Below are 11,473 nucleotides of genomic sequence, written 5' to 3' on the forward strand. Positions count from 1 at the left end.
AACTTTGGAGTCTATATTCTCATCGCCGCCTATACAATCCAGCTCTCGAGGGCCGAGAACCAATCGGTGGTATACGTCCAATCCGGGAAGGTTGCGAGGAACTCTTTGTAGTCCTCGGTGTAGTGCTCGGGATGGTACTGGAAGTGCTCGGATACCACCAGCTTCATGTATGGTCCATCTGTGTTGCTCTCCTCGTGCTCCAGTTCCACCCAAAAGTTGAGGGGCTCTTCGGTTTGCGAGTATATGGCATAGATCAGGTATGGAGGTATGTGCTCCTCCAGCAAAGGTGTGTGGTCAAAGGACCAGTCGGTCACCTTGACATTCTCGAGCGGATCTATGTACATCATAACGCGATCGCTGGCCCTCAGATTGTACTCATATCGCACCTTGTTGCCTCCCAGGGAATTCTTCGACACCTGGGTAAGGTTTATGTTCAAAGGGATCACGGGTGGCGAGCTGTAGATCCAGCGGGCAGAGTCTCTGTGATAAAAGAACAAGCTTAGCTACCAACTTAGGACTGGTTGAGATCACCAACTCACTTCCATTCTATCCAGCGGCCACTGTACAGTGGAAGGCCACAGTAGGGCTCAGCGGCACAGGTTGCTGCCGTCCAGCTCTCCGGCTCGGCGTTCTTGAATGTTGTGTCATCCAGTTCATGGAGTCGTGTATCCACAGGCTGAATATAATAGCCCGAGTCCAGCTTACTACTGCCATCCAAATTGTGGAACGTGCGTTGCGTGTGCTGAAGGAAAAATAAAGGACAAGTTACATAAATGTATCTGAATGTGAAATGTGTATCTTTGAACCTACCAGCACATAATAACGCTGAGGCGCCAATTGCTTCGCAAATGGAAAACCGGCGGATGTGCAAGCCAAGATGATGAAAATAATTGTGATCACACCAAACGATGAGAACACAATCTTGGGCTTTCGGAACTTGTGCATGATGGGAATCTGCAAGGATATGCTTAGTATATCTTGAAACAAAGAGTTTGACTAAATCAACTTACAATAAAACCAGCATAGTTTATAGCGGTTGCAATGATGAAGAGTGATATCATTACATCGGGAGTACTTTCGGGGCCATCGCGACCCTCCATGGGAACAAAGGTGACCAGAGTGGCATAGCAGATGTAGGTGTAGAAGAAGAAGGGCAGCAGCTGGAACAGCAGGTGAACTGTCACGAAGTAGCTCTCTAAAGCGGCAAGAGAAATCCTTTAAAATTCCGGAAACTTAGAAAGATGTGTTTAAATACTCACTCTTCAGGGTGAGCTTCAGTACTATTTGCACCAGGACGGAAAGCGTGTAGAAGAAGATGCCCACCATGAAAAAGTAGCTGGAGCGAATGCTCATGATGGTCATTATGATGCAGAGCAGTGCCAGCAGGATGCACTGGGCGTGCATGAAGCAGGCGATGGTCTGATCCAACTTCATGTTCGTTTTCCTCTTCGTATATCCAATATAAGTAGCCGGAAGTATGCCAAAGGCGAAGAACAAGGTGCAGAAGTAAAGGCCAAACACCATCCATTTTCCGTAGTACCAGGATTCGGCTAGACCCACGCCTTGCATAAACACGGCCACCAAAAGGGTCAAGCCGCAGGCCACGAACAGAGTTCCAGCTTGAACCAGGAAGATGATGGCAAATCTCATGACCACCGCCTTCGGCGCATCTGCACCGTTGGCCAATGTCATGATGTACACCGAGGTGCCGATGCACACGAAGGCCGCCACAGAAACCACCACATTGATGGCTATGCTCACGGTTTCCGTATAGGTCATCATGAACCAGCCCAAGAAGTCATAGTACACGGTGTGTCCCTTCTCATACGCCGTGGTGTTGTCCAGCTCTGGAGCATTGGCCAGTGCCCAAATCAGCGGCAATACGTTCTCGCCGGTCGACTGGTAAGTGCCGTATTCCACGTTCTTGAAGTTATCAAACTCGGTGTGGTACACATAGCCATTCATCACACTGGCCATGTCCAGGCCGGGAACGCCTCCGTAATCGCGGAAGATGCGGAAATCGGTGTCCGAGGGAATGAAGTTGTGCTGGAACAGCTCTTCGGCCAGGGTCTGAGCATATGGATGCGGTACACTTTCTTGGTAGTATTTCGCCAGCCACGGGTGATTGGGACCCGTTTGGAAGAGCACCTCGCGGCCACCAGCTCCAGTCGAGTCCAGGTTCACCAGAGCTCTGACATTCGTAGGGAGGAAATGGTAGAGTGATTAGCGCTCTTTACTCTTAGAAGTTATAGAAAACTTACTTGCAATTCTTGGACCATTTGTGCTGTGTGATAAATCCGTGGGAGCCCAGCATACAAGCCTCCTCGGCGCCATTGAAAAGGAAGACTACGGGATGTGTGAGGGTTTTTTCGGAGCGCGAGATTACGCGCAGGGTTTCCAGCATGACCACCACCATGACGCCATCATCTCCAGCAGCGGGTGTTTGCACCTCCGAATCGTAGTGCGAGTTGACCAGCAGATAGTTCTCGTTGTCTGAGCTCTTCTGGGATATTTTTACTATCACATTGGAGAGATTGGTGTAGGAAATGGTCATGCCCCACAAATGGAAGCCACCCGAAGAGTACTGCGTGTCCACTTCAATGTCATAGAGATCCAATCGCGCCTCGTCCTTGATCTTCTGGATCTCTCGCAGCAGGAAATTGATCGTGTGCACCTCGTTGTTGATGGAGCCGCTCATCTTGTTGCCAATTGCCGAGTACTCGGCCAACTGGCGCATCGCACGTTCGCCGATGAACTCATCCGGATGCAGTGCCTCCTCACTCTGGTACAGCATCTGCGGGTAGCTGTAGAAACTGGGCAGCACGGCGGCATAGAACAGAGCAAAGGCGGCGGCCGCGTAAATGGGTGCCCCAAACCAGGGCCACTTCTTATCCCTGGACTTGCCGCCATCCTTCTCCTCTGTGATGTCGAGGATTGAGAAAGACATCTGGAAGTTGAAATCCGAAAGTTATAGGTCGCAAGAAATAGACGTTCAACTTGAGAATTTGGCAAAGGAAATCTAACTCGAGTTATAAGAAAGCGTTGCATACTTTTGGGCACTACAGAAAACGATATTCGCGTGCAGCACACACTTACGATATAGGATCGCAAATAATTTATAATTATCTCATGCTATATGAGTGGTTGCCGAATCGAAGTCTTTCGATCGAATGAATGGAAGTCATAAAAGTTTTCAAAATATCATAAATTGCTCCCATTGGAGAGTGTAGAAAGGTCGTAAAGCCATTAGCTCCCTACAAAGCACTTCAGTTTATGGTCTCCAAAATTTCAAATGTCACGAAAACTTGTTCTAAATACAGCAAACGATAACAAGACCAGGTCCTATTTTATGGGCGATATAAACTTTCTTATCGCCCATGGATACTCGAAGCTCAGGAGAAAAGGCCCATTTTATGGGAAATATTATATCACTTTGTAGGGAATTCCTTGATCTTCGTAAGCTTATCAGCAGACATGACTTCACGTTTTCGACAGCAAGCCTTATATTCGAATGGAACACCACCACTTTGAGGACACTCTGCGATCGTAATCAGCTCAAGTCCGGTAAAATATGGTTAGGCATACCACTAACCTTCGGATCGCACGCGACTCTCGGACCGGAATCACAAACTTTGAAATACAACCGTACCAGAGCCCAGCCGTTGGGCAACTAAGACGCTCAGTTCGGGTTCCCAAGAATTAAGTAGGGCCCAGAGGTTCGGCGCCGTGGATTGCTTATCGCCACCTTATGGCAGCGATAATAATTAAATATTATGATTATAATCGTCGATTTCGGCGCATAAAACGATTACATCCAGCGATAGGCGATACCAGAAGCATTTTCTCTTTATAACTTCTTTATGGACCCCGTTGTTAACGCGATTAGGACTCACGTTCGCCGTGGATCATTCGGTGGGGTCCAAAATCTAAAAAATCTACATAAAGCATACATAAAATAATTTAGATTGGTTGTTCCTTTAATTTGGCACATGCGACCGGCTTATCGGATCACATAAATTCTAAACGTGTAAGTTAGATAAGAACACAAATTAAGTATAAGTGGGAATTTATATCCCACAAATTGGAAATCAAAGTAACAGTATTAAGTTAGTAAGAGTAAGAGTCTTGGACAATTTATCAAATTGCATTAAAATTCATGCATTAAGTGACTTAGTAGTAAACCCCTCTGACCCAAAATAAATTTATAACTTTTTTTTTTGGCGCTGTATATTAGATTTTCGGCTTAGATAACAATACCTGTCTGGCACTGGTTGTTTCTTATTACCTTAGGTTCTTTTTTTATAGCGGGGCTAAATACTAATAAATATGTCTTAGCAGGACGTACTACGAGTATAGAACAGCTCATGATTTACTACTGTGAATATTAAAGGCTAAACAACATGTTGGTCCCACGTTTATTAAATTTGTATTTACTTTTTTAGATAATCCATCGGAAATGTCTAACTTTGCATGCTGATAAGCATTCGGACACATTAAATTATCAAATCCTAATCTGACAATCAAAAATCAGTCTGCATCACACTTTCCGTGAATGGACATTATGAAAAATACTCTCTTTTGGGGGCGATGAGCGATTTTGCCATTTATTTTCTGCGTGCGGCTCAAGCTGGTTGACATTTTGGACCATAAATTATAAATCTATTGCCGATTATTCCCCGACGGGGTCATAAAATTCGAGTCAATACGAATTTTGGTCACTTACTTTACGCACACCGAAAGTACAAACACTCTTCTTGGTGGAATATTCGGCATTCCTCAATTCTACATTCTTATTATGTAGAAAATATATTCTACGTGTAGACCTTATGTAACTTTAGATTGGCGAAACTTTTACAATCACAACACTTTGATATAGACCGCATAGCTTAGGGGATTAGTTATTATTAATTATCGATAAATCAATAGCCCAATAAAACTTATTAGGTTTAAGTGACGCTTATCAATCATTATGTTTTTCGTATCTCAAGAACAAAGTTCTTACGATATTTATTTTACTAAGGTACAATAAAGTATACATTAGATAGCTTCTCTAGAAGATCCGGCTCTCAAACGAAGCTGGCCAGGGTGTGGCATCCACGTAATGGGGAAAACTGTCGAGGAACTTCCTAAAGTCGGGCGTAATTAGTTCCTTGTGATGGGTCCAATGGCCTCCGAGACCAAGTTCCACAGTAGTAGAGTTCCAATTTCCGTTGGGTTTCTGGTAGATATGGCAAATATATATTTGTAAACAAATAACTTTTGTGATTCTTCTATAACTTACTTCCAGTTCTAGCCAGAACTTAAGTGGATCCCCATTGACACCCCAGGAGAAGTAGATGAAGTAAGGTGGCTCAAAGCTCAGACGTAAGGGAGCCTGTAATTAGCAAGATATTAACATGGAATTCAGGCTTTACCTGGATTTAATTATTACCTGATGGAAGGACCAGTCCATCATCTTTGCTCCATTCAAGGGCTGAATAAAGAGCGCCATGTGATTGGGTCCACTCAGCTGCATTTCATAGCGAATCCTGGTGGCCGACACTGTGTTCTTGGATAGCAATAAGACGGTCGGCACATTCTCGCCAAGAACAGGTGGCGATGCAGGTATCCATAAGCTGTTCTTTCTATAAGGCCTCAAATGTATTAGCTTACCAATTCATACTAACTTTTTAAATAGGAAACTAACCTGGTCTTATGCCAACGCTGATTGTATAGGGGCAATCCGCAATTGATTTCCGTATCGCAATCGGATCCAATCCTTTGGGCTTGCGTCATGTTGATGACCGCATCTTAAAAGGAAAGAAATCAATGTATAAACCTATAAATATAATCAGTAAACCTTACTTTTCACAGTGTATGTGCGTCTGTCCTGGGGCATAATAAAGTAACCAGATTCCTGACGGCGCACGTTGTTTTCGGCGTCGTGGAAGGTACGCTTGGTGTGCTGAAAAAGAAAAGAAAATCCTATTTACTTATCCATGGAAAATAACTATAGTTTCTTACCAGGACAGCGAAACGCTGGACATTCGTCTCTGGACGATACGGGAATCCAATTGGTGTCATTGCAATGATGAAGCACAACAACGTGATGCCCAGCAGGCCGCAGATAATAGTCTTCGACTTATTGAACAACTGCAGAACAGGGATAATGAAGCCGCAGCACAGAAAGCCCACAGCAACACTGAAAACAGCCACCGCCAGATCGGGATTAAGGTTCTCGCCAAAACGACCGAACATGGGAATAAACGTGGTGAAGAATCCGTGCGAGAAATATGCGAAGAATACAAATGGTGGCACAGTGCAAACAATGTGCGGAATAACCCAAGCGACATCTAAAGGGTATAGAAAGACATATTAAAAAGCAATGTACGCACAATCTATTAGGTTCAACTCACCCTTCGTGTGCAGTTTGGTGGCAATGTTAATGATCAAGCCCACAGTATAGAACAAACAGCTGAGCATCAGGACAAAAACAGATCGAATTCCACAGATGGTGAAGATCAGGGTGAGGACGGACAGAAGCACGCAGTGGCAGTGCAGCAACAGCTGAATCCTCTGGCCAATGGGAAGCTTATCCTGAAAAAGGATTTCAATTTAGTCAAAAGATTAAGCATCTCAATGAAAAAATACTTACTTGCTTAGTCCAGTGGAAATACAAAGCGGGAACTATGGCCAAACCAAAGAAGAATGTGGTGAAATACAGACCCAAGATGAGCCAGGAGTTCGAAAACCACGACAGGGGCAAATGCACCGCATCCATGAACAGACCGAGCAGAACTGGCAGGATGGCCCCCACAACAACGGATAGAATCTGAACGAGGAGGGTGTGCCCAACCTTCCTGAGGATCTTCTCAAGCTTTATGCCCGAGTTGACGGATATCAACTTAATAGCGTAGCCACAAATACCGATGGATACCAAGGAGACGATAACGTTCAGAATAACACCTTCGGTTTCGGTATAGAAAACCAGGAACCAGCCCATGACATCGAAATAGATTGTGTGACCTTTGGCGTATTTCTAAAACAAGGGAACTGGAAATTAATAATTAACCCATTGAATCTTTATCAGCCATGTTACCGCGGAATTCTCTATCTCTGGAGAGTTGGCAATCTGTTTGACCAAAGCTAGCAGATTGTCACCAGTATGCTGGAAGCTACCCCTGGGAAAGATCTCTGCGGTGTCGTGCCGCGTGTGGTAGACGAATCCGTTGTAGGTGTAGGCCATATCCAAGCCGGGAACCGATCCGTGGTCACGGAAAATGCGGAAATCCGTGTCAGAGGGAATGAAGTTGTGCTGGAACAGCTCCTCGCCCATGGTAGAAGCATAGGGATGCTTGATGGCACGTCGGTAGTTCTTCATCAGCCAGGGATGATTGGGTCCCGACTGGAAGAGGATCTCTCGACCGCCATTTCCGCAGGAATCGAGATTAATAAGGGCTCTGTACGGGAAAAATGAAAGTAAGTTAAAGTTGGCTAAATAAAAAGCGCTCCGTTGACCTACTTGCAATATTTGGCCCACTTGTGCTGGGTGATGAAGGCATGGGAGGCCTGGAGGGGATTTTCCTCGGCACCGTTGAAGAGGAATACCACAGGGTTCTTCAGTGGCTTGTCGGACTTGGCCAGCACACGGAGTACCTCCATCATAGTGGCCACCATGGAGCCGTCATCGCCAGCGCCAGGTCCCGCCGGCACCGAATCGTAGTGACTGTTTACCAGCAGATAAGTAGTGCTGTTTGAGTTCTTCGGACTGATCTTAACCACAATATTCTGAATGCTCTGGTACATGTTGACCATGGACCAGTGAACATAGCTGCCGGAGGCCACCTGAACATCCACTTCAATATCGTTGGCAGTGCCGGAGCGTATTTTTTGCATTTTCTGCGACAGCATCTTCAGCGCGGCCATCTCATTCTGTCGACTGCCCACCACTCGTGGTCCCAGGCTCACCAGCTCACGCAGATTTTTCTCGGCGCGCTCGGCGATGAACTGGTCGGGGTGCGTGGCCTCATCCTGAATGGTCAGCGGGCGGGGAAGGCGGTGGCAGGCGGGGATCGAGATGGTCACATAAAGCAGCAGCCAGAATCCAAAGAAGGCCGGTGCCCAGAACCACTTGATCTTGTTGCCCCGGACAAATGCTCGCTCACAGCCATTGGGCTGAGCCTGAAATGGATAATAGAGATTATATAAAGTAAAAATAATTTAATAAATCTGCTATGCCTGCATGGGCTTTAAGCACTTATCTCTTTCGGAACTAAGTAATATATATATATATATTCCTTTTACATTTACCAATCCCCCTAAAGATATCTCACTTTCGGCACGGTTTCATTCACACCGCATGGATATTACCCAGAACTTCGTAGTTAGATACACCTACGTTCGGCTCCCAGACATGAGTCAATTTCGAAATTGGAATCGACTGTAGGTATCAAGTCGAAAGTTAGATTTAATCCATCAACGGTTATCTTATCGCTGGTCAGCCCGCCAGTTGGAAGAGTTGCAAAACCTGTTGCCACCGAAAATCGAATTGGTTATAGGTGGATAGTATGCCTCCTTGTGTTGGCAATAGCTCCACTAAATCGAGGCCAGACAGATAGATAAACTGAGGGTGCAACTGGGGCGAAATGGTGCGGTGCTATCTCAAGGGTATCCACTGTGCGTTAATTATCGGCTCTTTTTCCAGATAAGTACTGCACTCATGCCGCCGAATACGTTCGATTCTTTTGGATCGCAGCCATGGGTAATGCTCATGTTGCGGCTGTTTTGATCGCCGTTGATTAGCACATACCACACCCAATTTCAAGAGCAATCTAATCAAGGACCTAAAGTGGGTGCTTACCTCATACTGCTGGGAGCCGCGGGGTCGTAGCAATGGATCTACATTCGTAGGATCGCTGGTCGGCGTAATGACGCGGCGCCGCACATTCTTCTCACTGCCACTCATGTTTCCGGATTACGATGTCCGGTATATTTTGCTCAAGATCTACCGATGAACCGATCGCGCCGGCGTCCAACGCTCTACTGAACCGTTCCACTGCATTGGTTATCCTAAAGTACCGGTCTCAAATTCCCTCTCTCCAGAGAGAAATAGCTTTTCTATTCTCTCGTCCACTATACAACGTATCTTATCTTTAGGCGCGTAGTTCGAGTTATGTTTGTAACTACTCTGGGTAAAGAGTAGTTCGATTTATGTTTGTAACTACTCTGGGTAAAGGGGGTTGTGGGGGCTGGATTTTCATTAACAGTGGACTGTGAGGAATGCCCACATAACTTCCGCTTGGTTTGTTCATAATTCTGAACTTGACCAATCCGATATATCAATTAATTAGAACACCAGCATTATTAGTGCAAACTTTTTCTCATATCTTATCTTATTTTTTACACTAACCAAAAAATAATATTATACATAAATTTGCATTTTTTGTATGACAAAAGCATATGGCTTAGTTTAATACAACTTTCTAACGAACTATGAAATATTAATCTTATAACTTATAATCTTATTCATATGTTTTAATATTATCTGGTATGATCGAAATATAAAAAAAATATGTATTCATAAGAGCAATCTTTTTAAGTAATTTCAGTCGGATGTTTTTTTTAAGTTTCTACAATTTTGTAAACCGACTGACATTTTGTACCTAATTTCTCTAAGTGCACTTTGCGCATCTGAAAGCGCATTCTAAATCTGCATCCGTACGTACCTTCGATCTTTTCTCCTCCGTTTCGCTGCTCATTCCGATTCGCTCTTCTTCTTCCGGTATCTATGTATGTAGTAGCGAAACCGCTGTTGTTGTTTTTGCCGCTGCGAGTTTTGGCCGCCGAATGGGGAATCAAAGTTCCCGAAGCGCGGTTTTAATGCCGCTTGACCACAAAGCGCTGCGGCACTAACTGAATTATTCAGAATAATGGTCAGCGCTTTGTTGACAGTTCTTAGTTGTTTCTATTTACACTTTTCACTCAGCGCATTATTTTCGTGTTTACTCGGGCAAATGTGTGTGTGTGTGCGGTAAACAAAACAATTGTGTGCGGCACTCGATAAAGATAGCAATCGTTTCGATCGTCTATCGCACCAGAAGCGGCTTTTATCTGCTTCGTAATTGCATACTTTCGGGAGGCAACTAGAAATCAATTAAACACTGGCCAGGCAAATAGCGGAAAAGCAGCACACAAGAATGGGGCGACTAAGAACGGTAATTTTGCTCATTTACAGTTATGAGCCCGGTCTGTCTGTTTCTTTCTGGCCTGCATGTGCATAATAAAACGATGACGTGAAAAACGCAGACACACACACGCGTGCAGAGGGAGCATCCCGTTTGGAATTGAGGACAACGTGGAAAACATGTGCCATAAAACGGGAAATGCAATAATGGCGGAGGAAGAGCAGGAAGGGGCACTTAGGCGCAGTGTCATTCAACCTAAAATGGAAGACCCAAGTGGGTGTAACCTATAAGTGTGTGTGTGTGTGTGCGCCATTTGCTCTCGCGAATTCATTCACTCACTAACACACTGACTCGCGCACTCACTTCTTCATTGATGCCTTGTGGCACTGAAATTCGTAAACAAAGCGTTCACCGGAACACGGCCCAAGAGGATAATCGATAGAATGAATGCCCAGAAACAAGTGTAAGGGAATTCCGTTTCACAATCAGAACTGACCAGCTAGTTTTTTGCCGTCTTTTGTGGCTAGTTTCAGTCGAAAGGAAAGCGAGAGAGAATGAAGAAAGTACGCATGCCTGTGAGAGCAATTGCCGGTTTGGGGCCACAACCAAAACAAAGCGAAATGTGTGTCAGCTGCTTCTTCGCCCGCCTTTTCGACACAAATTCGCGCCTCCTCGTGCTTTGCGTACCTACCACCACTACCACCACCCATACAGCGCCTTTCTTCTTTGCGCGTTCATTTTGGGGGCTGCCGCCTACTCTCTCTCTCTCTCTCTTCTTTCCACATTCTCCACCGTTGAGTTGAGCCGCTTGTCCCGCTGCTACTAAAGTCTCAGTCGCGTTTCAACGCTCGAAGCTTTTGGTCGTGCTCGCTACAAAGGAAAAAGTTCAAGCAGAACGGAAAGAATAAATTAGGACTCAAAGTGGGATCCCTAACGGTACTAAAAATGTGCTTGGAGTAAAGAAAGGGGCCGCGTATCTATGTGCGCGCGTGTGTGTATGTGTGCGTCTATCTCTCTGCCTGTTCCGTTTGCCTAGCTAAAAATAAAATTATATAATTTTTAATACAAAAAAGAATACAAAAAGCGGAAAGCGGAAAGCACCCAGCGAATGCAAATCGTCTTCGGAGCCAGCTGAAGAAAACGAACTGAATTTGTGAGTAACAGCCGCGAGATTGGTGGGCCAAAAAACACGTGAAATGCTTGCCTACTTTAGGGCGGCGAGTCATTTGCATTCAAATACTTGACTTTCAGCGTGTCTGCGAGAATATTGGATTAAAAACGCGGATGGCGCATGCAAATTGTCTTGATTT

General features: G+C 45.1%; 2 protein-coding genes across 3 annotated transcripts; both read right to left on the bottom strand.

Annotated features, from left to right (window-relative positions):
- Window positions 1–2: 2 nt before the first annotated feature.
- On the bottom strand, window positions 3–3,653 carry LOC122612232 (endoplasmic reticulum metallopeptidase 1). Its single transcript, XM_043785695.1, has 7 exons — window positions 3,593–3,653; window positions 2,262–2,947; window positions 1,260–2,191; window positions 1,011–1,195; window positions 811–954; window positions 540–742; window positions 3–480 (listed from the first exon to the last, which is right to left on the bottom strand). Exons 2-7 carry the CDS (start codon window positions 2,945–2,947, stop codon window positions 30–32), a joined length of 2,601 nt encoding a protein of 866 aa, XP_043641630.1. The 5' UTR covers window positions 3,593–3,653; the 3' UTR covers window positions 3–29.
- A 1,317-nt stretch (window positions 3,654–4,970) lies between these two features.
- Window positions 4,971–9,977, bottom strand: LOC122613060 (endoplasmic reticulum metallopeptidase 1). 2 transcript variants are annotated; one of them, XM_043787034.1, is made up of 11 exons: window positions 9,705–9,977; window positions 7,502–8,160; window positions 7,079–7,439; window positions 6,635–7,018; window positions 6,396–6,576; window positions 6,004–6,332; window positions 5,845–5,944; window positions 5,687–5,789; window positions 5,432–5,624; window positions 5,282–5,374; window positions 4,971–5,218 (listed from the first exon to the last, which is right to left on the bottom strand). In XM_043787034.1, the coding sequence occupies exons 1-11, from the start codon at window positions 9,735–9,737 to the stop codon at window positions 5,051–5,053; spliced, it is 2,604 nt and encodes an 867-aa protein (XP_043642969.1). In that variant the 5' UTR covers window positions 9,738–9,977; the 3' UTR covers window positions 4,971–5,050. The 2 variants fall into 2 exon arrangements, with proteins under 2 accessions (XP_043642969.1, XP_043642968.1); XM_043787033.1 differs by lacking the exon at window positions 9,705–9,977 and adding an exon at window positions 8,840–9,007.
- Between the last annotated feature and the right edge of the window lie 1,496 nt (window positions 9,978–11,473).

The sequence above is a fragment of the Drosophila teissieri genome, chromosome 2R (assembly GCF_016746235.2).
Source record: "Drosophila teissieri strain GT53w chromosome 2R, Prin_Dtei_1.1, whole genome shotgun sequence".
Lineage (NCBI taxonomy): Eukaryota > Metazoa > Arthropoda > Insecta > Diptera > Drosophilidae > Drosophila > Drosophila teissieri.

Bases quoted from the DNA above. Each gene is read 5' to 3' on its own strand.
- LOC122612232 (XM_043785695.1), bottom strand. From the start codon at position 2,947: ATGTCTTTCTCAATCCTCGACATCACAGAGGAGAAGGATGGCGGCAAG. The intron at 2,192-2,261 runs GTAAGTTTTCTA...TACGAATGTCAG, and splicing joins AAATGGTCCAAGAATTGCAA to AGCTCTGGTGAACCTGGACT. The intron at 955-1,010 runs GTAAGTTGATTT...ATATCCTTGCAG, and splicing joins TAAACTATGCTGGTTTTATT to ATTCCCATCATGCACAAGTT.
- LOC122613060 (XM_043787033.1), bottom strand. From the start codon at position 8,944: ATGAGTGGCAGTGAGAAGAATGTGCGGCGCCGCGTCATTACGCCGACC. The intron at 7,440-7,501 runs GTAGGTCAACGG...TTTCCCGTACAG, and splicing joins AAGTGGGCCAAATATTGCAA to AGCCCTTATTAATCTCGATT. The intron at 6,577-6,634 runs GTAAGTATTTTT...ATCCTTTTTCAG, and splicing joins ATTTCCACTGGACTAAGCAA to GATAAGCTTCCCATTGGCCA.